The 17,310-nt window shown below is 42.8% G+C and overlaps 1 protein-coding gene across 1 annotated transcript in view; it reads left to right on the forward strand.

Moving 5' to 3' along the window:
* The window catches only part of TAPT1 (transmembrane anterior posterior transformation 1), a 55,438-nt gene that overhangs the window by 26,684 nt on the left and 11,444 nt on the right, over positions 1-17,310 (forward strand). The window contains exons 4-11 of the mRNA XM_090267053.1: positions 5,636-5,798; positions 7,592-7,727; positions 9,069-9,166; positions 9,342-9,411; positions 10,923-11,003; positions 14,677-14,786; positions 16,024-16,083; positions 16,463-16,531. Coding sequence (XP_090123179.1) covers positions 5,636-5,798; positions 7,592-7,727; positions 9,069-9,166; positions 9,342-9,411; positions 10,923-11,003; positions 14,677-14,786; positions 16,024-16,083; positions 16,463-16,531 — 787 coding nt within the window. The remainder of the gene's footprint in view (positions 1-5,635; positions 5,799-7,591; positions 7,728-9,068; positions 9,167-9,341; positions 9,412-10,922; positions 11,004-14,676; positions 14,787-16,023; positions 16,084-16,462; positions 16,532-17,310) is intronic.

The following is a 17,310-nucleotide window of genomic DNA, read 5'->3' on the forward strand; positions in this document are numbered from 1 at the left end:
GCATTTCAGACAGTAGTAAGTATGGAGAAGGTTTAAGTAATAAATGCTAGAGTATTTTTTTTTTACTCTAGAGCAAATAAAATACATGCAAGCAACTTTTCTGAGGATCTCACCTTGGTTTTTAGGCATAACTGTTATTCGAGGCTTCTTGGACTTTTTTTTTAAGAGGCAATAGTGTCTTTTTTTCTTGAGCATTAATCTCATAGAAAAGCTCTTCATGTCAGAGAATTCAGAGAATTCTGAACTTAAAATGCTTAGTTTCTTAACCCATTGGATTCCCTCTACATGCCTGCCTGCCTTCAAGATAATTCTACCTAAAATTACCTTTTCTCTCTCTCTCTGTCTCTCTGTCTCTGTCTCTGTCTCTCTCTCTCTCACATACACACACACACATACACACAAACTATGTTTTTCTCGTTTGAGACATAGGCCTTCCTCCTGGCCTCGGCGAGTAATGCCACCCTGCAGCACCCGTAGGGAGAGCTGTCGGGAACCGCGGGGGAGACAGAGAGGCCTGCTGTTTCCTCTCCCAGGGCTGGTCCACGTGGCTGACTTGCAGAGGGCAGTGTGTTTGTTTTATGAGAGAGTCTTCATACCGTCAGGGGGTGTTGTCCCTGTTTCCTCACATGACGCTCTGCGTAGCGTAGCAACATGACAACCTTCTCTCTTTCTTTCTCTCTCGTAAATCAGACCGAAGGGAGGAGCACTTTCACTTCCCTTGTAGAATGGAGTGTGGTGTCACAGGGACTCCTCGTGGTGAGTAAACCCTGATTTTTTCCTTCTGTTTCCGTGGCCAAATTGACCTCAGTTCAAACAAATATTAATTATAATGAGAAAACCCAGCCTCGGCAGACCCAGCCGCAGGGTGTGGACACGCACTGCAGACAGTGTACCCCTCCCCGTCCTGGCCTGCCGGGAGGGCGCTGTGTGCGTTTGTACAGGGTTTGACCATGACCCCACCCAATAATTCAGGAAAGTCACTCAGAAAGATGACCTTTCGTGACACATGTTGGGCCGGAGTTGACAGCGAACGTCAGTCCTCATCCCCAGTGCCCAGCGGTCAGCTGAGCTTCGTTCCTGCCCTGCAGGCAGTGTTTGTTCCCTGTCCCTCCAAACACGCACGTGGCTTCCTAAGACCAGTTATTTTTTCTAGTATAGTTTGAGATTATTTTAAAGCCCAAGGAAAACTTTAATCATTCCGTTTAAGCACTTAGTGGTTATTATTCTACTATATGTCATGAAAACAAGATTTAAATTTTTTGGTTTTGTAATTAAGGAAAATAAATATCTTAATCTCAATACTTTATTCCAATTTAACTTCAGAACTATAAAGGGACTTATCTTTCATAAATGAGAACCATACTTAATATTTTGTTTTTCATTTCAGAAGGGCTTATATTTCTTTACTCTTTCAGTTGTACCACAAATAGCTTACAATGTTTAAAGAGCTAGAGAAAGAGGGAAAGAGAGATCCTGCCTAAATATTTTATAATGAAGTAGCTCATGGGGATACCGTGGCCGGGTTCAGCGCTGATTGGAGGATTAATGAGGCAGGGGTCACCCCGCTTCTCTTGCTCCCTTGTGGTGCCTCCTCTTCCTTCCTGACCTTTCTGCCTGTGACCAGTTTTTACCGGGAGCATGTTATTTTCTGCTAAACGGGAGGAGAAAGCTTCCCGTGGTCGTCATTTACAGTGTCACTCTGTTCCCATGAGTCTGTGAGCCTTTGAAACAAAGGGGACACTTCAGTTGGTAATGGTGCAAACCTAATGGAAGTATTTGAATGAGTAAAAGATAAATTTAGAAGTACAGAAAATTTCGTTTCTGGAAGAGCGGTTTAACTTGAAATTGTAAATTTAAGCTCTGTTGAATACCTTGTTTAATATTAACCTGTGTTACGATAACTCAACAGCCAACCTATAAATTAGGTCAGTGGGTTTTTCATTCTGTTCAGCAGCTTACCCCACTCGTTCCTGCCTCCCTATGGGGCTTTTAGCATTTGCGAAATGAGTCGCCAGCGACTACGGTTTAACAGGCATTTGTAAGGAAGAGCTTTGGTCTGGAAGTATTGTTGAAAAGCCAGTTTAGAGTTGACTGGCAGGGCTCTGGGTAAGCTTCTTACGGAGTTGAAACGCTTCTCAGAGTGTCGTCTAAAAATATCCTGGCAGAGAAGAAGACCCGTGCCGGGGCTGGCTCAGGTGGTTACAGACCAGGTGAACGGTTCTGAGCTCTGGGGCTTTCTCACTCAGACCAGCTATGACATGTGCCCATGTCTTTTAAGATGCTGCCTTACAAACAGTTTTCTTCTCTGGCTTTCCTTTTTCATTAACAGGTGCATTTCTATGAAAACAGGGCCCTTTTTCCTTAAGAGTTCTGCTTTTATTTTTTTATTTGAATCATACTCCTTATTTTGAAGTTCAGAGTCATCTCTGTAGCAACCAGCTTGGATGGATTTTCACCAGAGCAGTGAGAATACAGCAGTGAGAGCACAGTGGTCTATAGTCCTATTTTTTTCTCTTTTTGGAAATAAGGAGCAAAAATGATAGATGTATTTGCTTGTTAGCACAGTAGTTTTTCCAAATGAGATGACAATACGGTGATAAGTTATATAGCATTAAATTATGCTAAAAGTGAAAAGTTACTGAGGGGTTGGCTCCTGTGAGTTTAAAATGCCTTTTACAGAGAAATCGAAAAGTGGTAGCTGGTGGTGAGGAGCCAGGCTGTGGGGCCAGGCTGCCCCGGCTCAGCTCCCGGCTCCACCGCCTCGTAACTGCCAGCTGTCCCGCTGCCCGCACGCCCGGGGCTCCTCGCTGCCCCTCCTCCAGAGCTGGGCCATTGTGACAGCGAAGGGGGCCCGTGCCGAGTGCCGGAGCGGGTCCGCCGGATAGCGTCTGGGTTGTGGCATAGCTGTGTCGGCCGCTTCTCTGTCGTTTTTACAACTGGTTTAATCCTGGGCAAGATAAAGCCCGTTAAAGTTAACTTTCACTTTTTAAGTTTTAATTTAGTATCATTTTGATTCAAAGTGTGTGGTATTATGTTATTTTGGGGTATAGATTTCCAGTGTTTGGTAGTTTTCATTTCTAACAATGACTGTTAAGCACAGTATTTCTTCATAGATACACTAACATATTGGTCCTTTGCTGAAAATGTTTATAAAGAAATATAATTAGATATATGTATTAAATAATCCTTCATCGCTTAAGTAAAATTGCTTTCCCTAGGATTACTTAACTTAGTAGTTGCCAATCTAGCACTAAAAGCTCTGTCAGTACAGTTTTCTGCTTTAATTGGTTATCAAAATCATTTTGGTAATTCCGATTCATTAACGTCAGCCTACTTTTTGTTTCTGTCATTTTAATTCACAAAACACGACCTATGGTTTTTATATGCAAAGGCCCATGACTCCTAGTGCTTTGTGACTTTCAGAATGTGCCCAGCTGTGTCCACACTTCTGAGCAGGAGGTGGGTGGGCGTAGCCGCACTTGTCCCCTGGCCGGACCAAGGAGACTGTCACACAGAGGCCAGGAGCCCAAGAGTGTTCAAAAATGTCTCCCTTCATTGTTTGAATTTAAAATATGTATCGTCCCAGCTCTCCACAATGTAACCCCTCTTCCATTTTTAATCTTGGGGGGGTGAGGGCAGGAAATTAATTCCCCTGGTAGCTGGATAGCCCTTGGCAGAGCTCTGTGTTCCAGGCTGGATGTTTGGAAGTAGGAGACGGAGTTCAGTCTGGGTTCCAAGGGGGGAACGGGCCAGAGTCTGCCTGGGAAGGAGAGGAGGAACAGCTCGGGAGGAAAGGGACCAGAGAAATGACAGGAGCGATTGCTCGGCTTTATCCTTCGTGCAGTTGCACCCCAAACCGCAGCTGCTAAGAAGGATTTCACTCTGTCAAGCTTGTCGCAAGACCTGTCCTCGGGCTTGGACGGTTCTGGCTGGATCTCCCTTTAGGCGCATTGCTCCGGCCCGCATCTTCCCCCCCTTTTCTGGTCCTTCCTGGGCGCAGGCTTCCCAGGCTTTGCCCCCTTCCGGGACTCTGGCAGCGTCCCACGTCCTCTCCGTGAGCAGACCCGGTGTGCCTTGCAGAAGACAGAACTAGGTCTGGACCAGCTGTCCCCCGGTCGGCACTGCGCCGTCGTCCTTTTCTTGTACAACAGCGTCGCGGGTGTCAGCGGGGCGCCTCACGGATTCCTGGTTGGGCCCTGCAAGCATCTTTGGAGGAAAAGAGCCCCTGACCTGAACGCGGAGGACGGGGTCAGGGAGGTGCTCCAGAGAGGCGGTGGCCAAGGAATATTCTATGTAGCTAGCGCAGCACGCTGAGGGCCCAGCTGGGAAGGGTGGAAACGGGGAGCTTCTGCAGCTCCTCGGGAAGATACTCGGGGCTTTTCATTGATTGCACCGTCTCTAGAAGCTGCCCTAACAGGAGACTGAGCACTTTCTGTCTGGAGGAGTCAGCCTGCAGTAGACTTAGAGAAAGTCCTTCCCATTCTTGTCCCAGGAGTTTATATTCAGTGAAAGAAATCCTAAACTGGTTTTCTAATGCATTTTTTGCTGTGTCTTAGTAAGCTGTTTTCATTTACAATTTAGGTTTAGCTCTTCACACTCTGACCTCAGAAGTAAGGAATGATTCCTGTTCATATTGATTAGGGAAAAACTGTTTCAACTCATATCACAGAGGGTTAACTTAGGTAATAGAAAAGCTGTTCTATAAAGCAGGAAAAAAACGATACAAGGAGAGAATTCACAGAAAAGATAAATAGCCTAAATGCAGTAAGAAGATGCCAGCCTCCCAATGGGAGAAGCTAACATTGAAACTGTACTAGATTCCATTGTTCACCAGTGGGACTGGCAGAGCCCCAGACATGGATCCAACACTGGGTTGCTGCACGTGGGCTGCAGGCTCTCTCCTGTGTTTCTAGATGAAGTTTCAATCGGTGCAACCCCAGCAAAGGCAGTTGAGCTGCTTCTATCAAAATGTCAAATGAACATAACCTTGAAATTCTAATTTTAGGAATTTATCCTGTAGACATACTTTCATATATGAAGCATGACATCTACATTGCATCATGGTTTATAGTTGCAAAAGCCTGGAAAAATGTCAACGATGTGTGAGGTGATTTATGGTACATCCGCACAGTGGAACATTACGCTATCGTAGAAATATGTGTTCGTTATGAACCGAAATGGGACATCTGTTATGCTGTTAAATAAAAAGTACCGAGCACAGGACAGTGCGCACTGAATGCGAGCATTGTGCAGAAGGGGCTGCTCCCGCAGGCTGCAGGGCTGCGGGACGAGGTGGAAGGCTTATGCCATCATCTTGGGAATGTCTCGCTTTAAAGCGCTCTGTCTGCAGACAGCGGCCTGCTGTGCTGAGCTGTTGAGGTTGCCCACTTCTGAGACTGATTCTGGTTTAACAGCCTTACATTCTTTACCTGGGCGGAAAGTTTCACACTGTTGAGTAGTCAGCTTTTACACACACACACATATACACATATAAAAATTACTTATTCATTGGAAGTGTTTAAAAGATGAACTTAATTCTCATTACCATTGTATGCCAGTATTTGTCTAGGCAAGATTCTTTAGTTCAAGAACATACAAAGTAAAACTCATAGTTTCATTACTTCTTATATTGCAGGGACAGACGTTTGCTGCAGCCGGCCCAGGTGTGTGACATTTTGAAGGGCGTCATTTTGGTCATCTGCTATTTTATGATGCACTATGTCGACTACTCCATGATGTACCACCTGATCAGGGGGCAGTCGGTCATCAAGCTCTACATCATCTACAACATGCTCGAGGTGAGGGAGGGGCCTCATTCACCCGCCCGGCAGTCCTGGCCTTCAGGGCTGTCCAGGCCTTGACCCCATTAAAATGCAGATGCTGATTTTGTAGATGAGGGTTGGTGCTAGAGAATCTGCACCTGTGCTGCTGGTCCTGGGAGACTGGGGGTCGCAGGTCAGGGCATGACATGCCTCAAGGAAGGAGGAAGGGGCCCTGCTGCCTGGGCATTTCTGAGTCATTGCCGTCTTGAGAATGAAAATTGTCAAGAGACAGGAAGATTTGTTTTGCATATTCGTTGGAAACTCATGTCTACTTTTTGCTAGACCTTGAAAAATTATGAAGAAAATCTTAGGATTATATATATGTTTGCTGTAATAGACTGAAATTTTCATTGCTTTGAATTTTCACGTAGAGCAAGTAAACATAAGTTTCCTAATATCTCTAAGTACTTAACGTTTTTATACAATATATCTCACTTTAGTCAGCAGATGAAAATTGCATACACACAAAAACTAACAGTTACACAAAGCAAAACATGCTTTATTTATAAGCAGAATCTTAGTAAGTTTTTTAAATAGTAAGCTACCCTACATTATATAGTACATTTTTGAGATGCAAATTACATTTTCCTGGACTGCGTTTTAGGAACATAATAAGTGAGATCTGCCAGCCTTAAGGTAGCCAGGAAGGGGCTTTTCTGAACAGGTGGGCAGGTGGGATGATGAGGGAGCTGCGGGCCTTTCTGCTCTGAGGCTGCGCTGCCGTGGCACGTGAGGGCTTCCCCACTTGTCACCAAGACACGGAACTCGAGCCATCCTGGTTATTCCTAAGTCCACTGACCGAGATGGTTTCAAACCAGCCCCCAGCTTGCTTACTCTCGGCCCAGTGCCCTGCACTTGTTTGCCTACCGACAGGATGTAGACGGTGAGTGTGGGTCAGACTCGTGAGGCAGAGTGACCATCCTGCTCTCCCTCCCCGCTCTCAGGAGGGCAAGCCTGGGCCTCATCTCTCTCCTTCTGCCCTTCGAGTGGCTCTCTGTGCTAGGGCCCTGCCGGTCTCCCTTACTGCCTGCCTCCAGGGGGCCGCACGGGGTAGGGCGCCTGCCTGCCCCCCAACTTAGTGTGTATGCCTGCGATCCACAAAGCCCTCTGCAAGGTGGTAGTGTTACTGTCACTATGCAATATGTCAGAAAAGGGATCCATGAATTGCTGATCAGAATGGTGTCGACACTCTTCACTTTGATGGTGTGGTTTAAGCCTGACAAACAAGAAGGGTCTAGGCTCTGGTGTAGAGAGAAACCACCTGGAACCTGGTTGTCCTGCACACAGCCGCTGGATGCTGAGGGTCTCTAATCCTCAATTTCTTGTCTGTAAATCGGAAATACTGGGGGAGTTGCGAGGACTAAATACAACAGCACATAGAAAGGGCTCAGCACAATCCCAAGCATGTGGTAAGAGCTCCCCAAATGGTAGCCATCGTATTATTCCTTCACTCGGTAAATATTCAATTGATGGTTCCGGTATACCAAGAACTGCCTTACATCCTGCATCCAGAGGTGAACAAAGCACAGTCTCGTGGAGCTTGTGTTCTCTGGGCGGGAGACAGACACTAAACCAGGAGGTCGGGAGGTATTAGACCAGGGTGGTGCGTGGAACCTGTGGGAGCCACAAGAGATCGGCTGCCCTGGGAAAGGCGCCTCTGAGAACGTGACATTTCAGCTGAGTCTTGAATGCGATGCCCACCTTGTGTGTGTATGTAGATTTGCTTCCCGAAGACATTTTCAGGTACCGGTCTCCATCTTTCTCTTTAGGTAGCAGATCGTTTGTTTTCGTCATTCGGTCAGGATATCTTAGACGCTCTCTACTGGACAGCAACGGAGCCGAAGGAGAGGAAGAGGGCCCACATCGGGGTGATCCCTCACTTCTTCATGGCCGTTCTCTACGTCTGTATCCTTTTAGACATAGCAGAAATTCCAGCAGTTGTGTAATCTGTTTTATTAGGCTAGCTGTTTCTCTGATTTAAAGATGTGTGTGTGAGCATTAATGTGAAATGTCTGCTTTCTTTTGAGAAATTAGTTATAATAGTCACTGTAAATTAACCTAAAGAGCCTGATGCATGCGTGTAGCTTTGAACCTCTAAAACCAGTTCTGGCCTTGGTGTAACTGATTATGCGGAAGGGTTTTTGACTTAAAGGTATTCTATATACTTTATATAGATCTGTGTAACTTGTTATACTTGTTTGGGATTTTTAAAAAGTTATCTTTAAGCCTGTGAATTGTTTGTTATAACCTGGGCTTAAAATGAATACAGTTCATCTAGAAGTAAACTTTGAAATTGGTTGGGAGGAATTTTAGAGGTTTTAGTCTCCCCTGGCATCCCCATCTTAAAGCTTTTCTTTTGAAGAGTAAAGGCTTTATTATATATAAACAGGGCATATGTGTGCTCATTCATAATATATTCACACACACATGTCCCTGCACGGAAGTTCCACGTGGGGGTCATATGTGTTCCCGTTCCTATGTATGTACACACACATGCATACCTATGCGGAAGTTCCGTGTGGGTCAGAACTCATTCACAGTAATGTGCCCTATGATTTGTCCGTACTCTCTCTGAAACAGAGATACCTGAAAGAATTGGATTAATACTTGGAAAGCTAAGGGACTACGTGGGACGATTTCCACAGAGTAAAAGCTTGTTTCAAGTATAATGGAATAAAAGTCACTGTTCTAATTTAAATAAACTGTTCCATGTGTAATGTGAATGTAATTCTGCAACTTGTGATTTCTTCAAAAAATGACATATGAAGAACAATCTTAATTATCAGGCAACTCTTATCCCTTGAAGGACCAGAAAGGAAAATCTCCAGACTTTTACTTTGTGGGTTTGTTTTTTTTTTTTTCTATTTTAGAATGCAAATCTCCTCAATTCAGAATGTATAGTGCTAAGTGTCTTCTTTCAGAATTTACCATAATTTATTCTGTTTATTTAAGAAACTTTTTAAAGGGCCTATTTTCCAAGCATTGTGCCAAATGCCAGAGACCCAGAGGAAGGAGACAGCGTGGCCCAGGGCTCACAGGGCACGTTGAAGGGGTTGGTTTCCCGTGGGCGGCCTGCTTCTCCATGCTGTCAGGCTTGGGCCGACCGGAAGAAAAATTGCGAAGAATAAAATACATAATGCACAGTCATCTTTCCCCCTCATTACTCACTTTGAAAATTGTATAGGATTATCTGTTAATATAATAGGACAACAGACAGGCTTTTTCCTTGACCGCACGTACTGCTAGTTTTGCATGCAATTCTTATAATGGTTCAAGCAACAACCCTCAACGTGGCATTTAACTCGCACAACAAGTCCCTGCTCACCATCATGATGTCTAATAACGTAAGTACGAGGTCTTACATATTTGAAGTTGAATGGGTACTTGAACAGCAATATCCTGGATGGAATATATTACTTTTTCTAAGTGTTATTTATTCTTCAGGAAGTTTTATAGGTACTACATCCATTTTTAAAACTGTTATAATGATAAGGATAATTTTTCTTTTTACTGTTTCAGTTTGTGGAAATTAAAGGAAGTGTTTTTAAGAAGTTTGAAAAGAACAATCTTTTTCAGATGTCAAATAGCGGTATGTACGGTTAGATTCTGCCTGCAGCTCTCTGCAGTATTATTTTGCAGTTCATTCTCAAACCGATGCCACATTTCCTATGGGTTACTGTTTCTTTGACTTCAGCTGGGCTTTCTCTTACTCTCTCGACATCTCTACCAAGTTTGCTTGTTATTTTGGTTATGGCAATCTCAGGATGTTAAAGATAATAAAAAATACAAACATTTATATAGCGCCTTACCATACTTTCAGAAGCTTCTCATGAAACCAGAAATTTCTTTGTAGCATATGATATTATTCCATTTTATAGATGTGAAAACTAAAACACAGCAAAAGTAATTTGACTTTGTCAAGGTCACTGACCTACAAAGAGCAGACCTGGGGCCGCCCTGCCCCCTCACAAATAAGGGCTAAGAGCTGAGCTACCCTGAAAAAGAAGGTACTGCTCCTAACTGGAAAGTGTTGGGGAGTTAGGGAATACACACATGGAAAATGCCAGCTCACTTACAGAGACCAAGGTTTGACTGTAGGACAGAACCCCACGTCATTTGCTGTTAGAGTCACAGGGAAAGGTGGACGTGAGAAAAGAGAAGCTAAGTCATTTTGAGGAAGGACTTCAAGGAGAAATGGAAATGCGGAGGCTGTCAGTGTTCCCAGAGCTGAACAGCAAGATGACGCCCAGAATTTAGACACTGGAACAGCAGGGAACTGACTGTTGAATGTGTCCAGGCTTTGAGGTGGGTCACCATGTGAGAGACTGCGCTGGCCACGGCCCACCACTGCATACACGCATGCACACACGTGGCCGTGCCAGACTCTGCAGACATCGATTCACTTCATGTTATTTCTTCATTTCATAGTATCTTAGACTGTGATGAGAAAATACCTCATAAAGTGACATCTGTAAACTAGCTTTTAGCAGGAATTTAGTTATTTGCTTTTATTAAATTCATTGATGCTAAGATGAGAGTACTTAGTAACTTAGGATGAATGTTATGAAACCTAACCTAATTTGGGGTTCCCGCCCCCACAAGTCCTACATACATCTTAAGAAATGCTTTTGTAATACAATTCTTTTAGTGAAAGGATTTGTCAAGTCAGTGCTTATACACTTACTGCTCACCAAAGTGGAAATCCAGGATTCTGCTCTGCAGGGGTTTTACATTACCCAGTTCTGTATTTTACTTTCTGCTTCTGTTTTTTTCTTTTTCTATAAAATGAAAATAGTTGTCATATGTCCCCAAAGACCACTGGAGGAATATGACTCAATGTGAGCAGATGGATGGTTTGAATATGTTTTGAAATTTTGTAGAAAAGTGGAATTTTTATACTAGAATTGTGTTGGTGAAAGAAGTAAATGGCTTATCAATGTAGCACCATTCTGTATATAAAATAGTATATTTATTGTACAGACACTTAACACGGATTATAATAATTCCATGTTCTGACTGAAAGAAAATTATTTGGTTCTGTATACTGTATTATTATATTATTTATATGCACTATATATTCATATGTTCCATTTTTTTCAGATATTAAAGAACGATTCACGAATTATGTGCTTCTGCTAATCGTGTGTCTCAGAAACATGGAACAGTTTTCTTGGAATCCGGGTAAGTAACTTTTAACAAATACAGTGGCTTCTGGCTTCACTCTTGAACCAAAGATCACTCTTACGTGGAATGAAACTAACACTGCAGAAAACATAGAGCATTTTAGCTGCCCCACTCGGGGTGGGAGCAGCACCTGTGCAGTAGTGGGCAGGCGCGGGGGGAAGCCGTGGCGGGCGCGGCGGGCTCAGTCCATCAGGCCCCATCACTGCACGTCACCTCTGGAGCCGTGTTCTCCGTGGGGGCGTGGGCCCAGCTGAGTGCGCAGCTCCCAGCCTCTTTGTGTCTTCTCACCGTGTTACGCTGTGGTGATCTGAATACAGTCAGATTTTTTTCATTTTAGGGGTCCACCAGAAGAACTTCTGTTCTTTCGTGACCTTAATAAGCATTTTGAAGAAAGATAAAGAAATACAATGTAAAGTAATAAATTGCTACTTATATACATCTTTGAATTGAGGCTGCAAGTCATCAGGATTCCATGAGTTTTCACTGTCCATTCACTTGGCAGGCGTGCACCAAGTGTGTGCTACGCGGCCCATGTAAAAAGTGGTAGCGTGTTAGGGCACACGGGCTCACTGAGGAAAGAGGCGATCACAGCACAGCCTGGTGACGCTGCGTGAGCCTGATAGCACATACCCCATGCGCTCAGCTATCGCAACTGATTTAGAGTTTCCTTTAAAAAAAAAAAAAAAAAGTACATTTTATTGATTATGCTATTACAGTTGTCCCAATTTCTTTTCCCTTTGCTCCCCTCTGCCTGGTACCTGCCTTCCCTCCAGCAACTCCACCCCCCTTAGTCCATGTCCATGGGTGGTGCATATAAATTCTTTGGCTTCATTCTTTCCTATATTATTCTTAACTTCCCCCTGTCGATTTTGTACCAACCAATTATGCTTCTTAATCTCTGCACCGTTTCCCCATTTCTCCCCCTTCCCCCTCCCAGCTGATAACCCTCCAAATGATCCCCATACCTATGATTCTGTTCCTGTTCTGGTTGTTTGCTTAGTTTGTTTTTGATTTTTACTTTTCTAGGTTCTGTTTTTGATACTTGTGAATTTGTTGTCATTTTAATGTTCATAGTATTGATCCTCCTTTTCTTAAGTAAGTCCCTTTAACATTTCATATAAGAAGGGCTTGGTGATGATGAACTCCTTTAGCTTTACTTTGTCTGGAAAGCACTTTATCTGCCCTTCCATTCCAAATGATAGCTTTGCTGGATAGAGTAATCTTGGTTGTAGGTCCTTGCTTTTTATCACTTTGAATACTTCTTGCCAGTCCCTTCTTGCCTGCAAAGTTTCTTTTGAGAAATCAGTTGATAGTCTTATAGGAATCCCTTTGTCGGTAACTCTCTTCTCTTACTGCTTTTAAGATTCTCTCTTTATCTTCAGCCTTTGACATTTTAATTATGATGTGTCTTGGTGTGGTCCTCTTTGGGTCTAGCTTGTTTAGGACTTTCTGTGCTTCCTGGACTTGTGTGTCTATTTCCTTCACCAGATTTGGGAAATTTTCCCTTATTATTTTTTCACATAAGTTTTCAATTTCTTGCTCTTCTTCTCCTTCTGGTATCCTTGTGGTTTGGATGTTGGCACATTGTCCCAGGGGTTCCTAAAACTCTCCTCATTTTTTTCAATTCTTGTTTCTTCATTCTGTACTGACTGTTTATTTCTTTCTTATGTTCCAAATCATTGATTTGAACCCTGGTTTTGTTCCCTTCACCATTGATTTCTTGTTGATTTTTCTTCATTTCACTTAGCTTAGCCTTCACTTCTTCCCTTATACGTCTGCTGTACTCAAACATATCTGTCAAGCCTGTGAGCATCTTTATCACCAGTGTTTTGAATTCTATGTCTGTTAGGTTGGCTATCTCCTCATCTGTTAGGTGGTCTATCGCCTCATCTATTAGGTTGGCTATCCCCTTGTCACTTAGTTCTCCCACTGGAACCTTGATCCGTTCCCTCTTTGCACCATACTTCTCTGTCTCCTCAACTTGACAGGCTCCTGTGTTTGCCTTTGTCTTAGGCAGAGCTGTTGCACCTGTTGCATTGTAAGGGGCAGAGCCTTAGGTGTTTGTCAATGCAGGGGTGACCCGTTTCACCACATTGTGGCACTTTTTGGGGGGAGGGGTCAGAGAGGGAACAATGCCTCTTGCTCAGCACTGGACCCTCTTCCAGGCACTTCTTCCACTTCCCATATGGGACTGGCGCCTCTGTAGCTCTTGCCCTGGCCATGGTTCCCAGAGTGGGTGGGTTTGTGGACGTTCTAGGACTGTGGGGGCCCTCTAAACAAGCGGACTCTGCTGAGAGACCAGCAGTTTCTGCCTCCACCCCAATCCCCACTGGCTTTCACAGTCAGAAGCAATGAGGCTTTATTTTCCCTGGCGCTGGAACTGTGAGTTGCACGGTCTGGTGTGATACTGGGAGTGTTCCCCACGTGTCCCTCCTGACTTTTTTAAATGTGTGACTGAGCTCTTTGCTGGTCAGCTACAGCTGCTGTTGCCACTGCCACCTCCACACCATGTTCTCTCCGCCCCTCCTACCTGTCTGGCTGAGTATTTCCTCTTTATATCTGTTTGTTGGACTTCCATGCAGTTTGATTTTTCTGGAACTTCTGGTTGTCTCTCGTTTTGAAGTAGTTGTGTTCCTTCTTAGTTGTGGAGGGAGACGCAATGTGCCCACCTGCACCCTCATCTTGGCTGGAAATCCCTAGAGTTTTCTAATGTCTGAGAATTTTGTAAACTGTTATTAAGAAAGGAGATCATGTTTTGCATTTTACTTATTACCTGCATACCATGCCTGATATAGGCATTTAATAACTTCTTGTAATTTGTTTTGATTTATTGTTAGTTTTCAAGTACCTGTGAAGAATCAGAAACATATAAAATGAGATTATGATCTTGGAAATATATGTCCAGAAGTTATTTTCTTGTAGAAACCATAAAATCAGGTCACCTGATTCCCCAAACCTGAGCATATTAGACTCACTAAAACTGCCTCTTACTGTCTGTCAGCATGGATAGTCCCAGCTGTGTTATCCCCACCTGGCTCCCAGCTGTCTAGGTCCTGAACTGTCATAGGTCCTTGTCTGACTCTCTTCTTGCTCTGTCCCATTCCTATAGAATTCTTTAAGGTCTTAGGAGCTTATCTGGTTTGGGTTTTTATCAGGTAGTTGGTAGTGAATCAACCTTTTAATAATGTAAAGGTGAGCAAATTTGACAAATTACATCTGTGTGACAGTGAAATAAAAGATTGATCTAATCTTTAAATCACAGTCATTAAGGGGTAAGTTGTTCAGTTGACTTCAGTACATGTCCCTGTCCTATTGAGGCAGTTCTGGATTCAGAGGACCTTATAACGAGCCTGCTTATTTAATCAGTCACCTACCAGTGGCCCGTGTTGGCTCCAGAAAGTGAGACAGAGGCGCTGCTCACACTGTGTCCCCCTCAGGTAGTGCTTGGCCCAGAGAAAGGACAGAATGAATATGTTGAATGAATTGTCCTTCAACTTGATAAATATGTCTCCTTTGATAATTTATTGAATGCTAGTTCCGTCTCTATTATTATTGTTTATTTAAAACATTACAGTTGTACCCTGGAATTTTAGATTTCAGTGTTATCCTGTGATATTGTGGATTCTATTTATATTAAGTAATTTAACTGTATTTTTCCTTTTCTTTGTAGATCATCTCTGGGTGTTATTTCCAGATGTTTGTATGGTGATTGCATCAGAAATTGCTGTGGATATTGTAAAGCATGCCTTCATCACCAAGTTCAATGACATTACTGCAGATGTATGTATTTTCATAGGCAATTTAGTATTTGATGTTGACTTCTACCTAATATTCCAAAGTTGTAGAATAACAAATTTAGGTTTACTATTGCATTTACAAAGGTAAAGAAAGAGTACTACTACTTTAAATAAGAATTATAATTTTAAATTTCTAAAAAGTATTCGTCGTCGTCGTCGTCGTCGTCGGCAGCCATGCGTCTCGAGAGACGATGGTGTAGCTTCTTAAGAGTCTATCTGCACCGCCGAGAATGGCTGTGCAGTCCGACTCAGGAGTGACACGGTATCTGTCTCCTCCCGTGTTGAATCGACATCTTGCGATGTCGCTGGAGTGTCCTCTCCAGTGAAGCTGAAGCTACAGAGCCTGGGCAGGGTGATGTGGAGGGTCTGCTGTTGCCCATGCAGCAGACCCCCCTCTCTTCGCAGCTGAAGGATCCAAGGGAAAGACGGAGTCAATCCAGCTTGGCTTCAGGTGCGCCGCAGGAGTTGCCGGTGTTGACTACAACGTCAAACCGCCTTAGGGACTCCGGCTCCGGATTTTCTGTCGGGGTTTACTCCCTTAGCCTTTCCCCTGAAGAGGTATGCCGCAAGGCAGCAGAGGTTTTTTGAAGTCAGAGTTTTCCTTCTCTGTAAAAAGTATTACACTACTGAAAATATAATATTTCAATATTAAACAATTCTGGTTCCACACTTCCAGGTGGAGGTACAGACTGAGTGATAGTTGAGGTCAGAGTGTCACTAATTCAGTCATTATAAATGGTTAATAATATCATCTATTGACTTAAACTTTTAAAAATCACATTGTTTAAAATGTTAGGCCATCATAACTCAATTTTATGTCTTGCTCAGCATCTATTTTTCTAAGAAGGCATTATTAGATATAGAGTAATAATTATTAAACTGTTTATTTAATTGAAAATTTCTGAATTATTATATATATTAGACTACTTAAAATACCCACAATTCCCAAAATTCTAAACTCTCAGGGTTATAATTATTGAATAGTTCCCTCTCTTTGAAGAGATACCTTTAACAGGCTTGTGAACGATTTAACAGTTGGGGGAGTTGAGGCTGTGTAACTCTTGTAGGAAAACAAATAGGGAGTCACTGCCCAGATGTCTGCTTGGCTGTTAGGACCTTTCCTGGTTAATTATTAAACATATTCATCTACAAAGTTTAAATCTGGCCACATTACATATTTGCACTATATTACTTAACACTGCATTCTTATTTGCCTTTAGGTCTACAGTGAATATAGAGCCAGCCTTGCTTTTGACCTTGTTAGCAGCCGACAGAAAAATGTGAGCATTTTGTCAAAGACATAATCTGAAATTAACTGATGGTGGTTTAATTTAACAGGAAATACTCGTTACGGGAAAGCTACATCAATTGAAACTTATTATTCCTGTTCTTGATAATAAATTTCTACAAATTAGTAAAAATAATACTAATAGTTAACATGAATAGGGTATGTTTTTACAGCATTTTAAGTAATGCAACTTTGTATTGAAAACTTCTTATGAACATTTAGATTTCCACAAAATTTTGCTAAATTACATAATAGGTGGCAGGTGCTCTTCTTCCTCAGAACCTCACCTGTGCAGAAAATGTGCCGATGGTGAGTGAGTAGCACTGCACACCTGCGGGTTCAATCCCACGAGCCTCTCCCTTTCCCCCCAGGCCTACACGGACTACAGCGACTCCGTCGCCCGGAGGATGGGGTTCATTCCTCTCCCGCTGGCTGTTCTGGTAAGTCCGCACTGTCTTCTTCTTCCGAGTGACTCAGTGCCCACTACTACAGAATATTAATAAATGGATTATCAATAAGTCTGTTCCAAAAGGACTTGATATAAAAATGAAAGGTTAAATGACTTGAGAAGAAGTTTTGTTATCCTTTGGAATTTGAGCCATCCCGTAAATAAGTGACATTAGGGAACTGTTTTTGTGTAATGGCTTTTCTAACAATGAGAAAACTTTTTTTTTTGTTTGCTTATTCATTTGGCAAAGATTTTTTTAATGGAAATACCTGGTGGCAGACAGGGGCGTGGCCACTGTAACAGATGTCGGTAGGAGTGTAAGTCGATCCAGCATTTCCAAAGGACAGCTTGACAGTTTTATGAAGTAATTCTAGTTCTGGGAATGTATTCTAAGGAAATAGTTATAAAAGGCACATGATGATTTACAGGCAAGGTTACACATTACTTTGGCATTTATAGAAACAGTTGGAAGCGAATGAAGCAGGTTAAATTACGGTATGCTGGAATGAAGGCTTGCTCCATATTCATTTTCCAAGGCTTTTACAATGAAAATTTTTATTTTTATATTCAAGAATTATATATATTTTTAAGTAAGAGGACTGAAATTTACTAAATCAGCTTTAAAATGTCATCAAGCTTGTATCTTAATGAATTGCTCAGAACCGCCTTATACACAGTTACCGGCCACGTCGCGCCCTAATAATGCTCATTAAGAGGGCTGCCTGGCTGACTTTGTACTTGCTCATATTCCTTACTGGCTGCCTGTTCCCA

This window comes from Furipterus horrens, unplaced genomic scaffold (genome assembly GCF_987537825.1).
Source record: "Furipterus horrens unplaced genomic scaffold, mFurHor1.1.pri manual_scaffold_2, whole genome shotgun sequence".
Lineage (NCBI taxonomy): Eukaryota > Metazoa > Chordata > Mammalia > Chiroptera > Furipteridae > Furipterus > Furipterus horrens.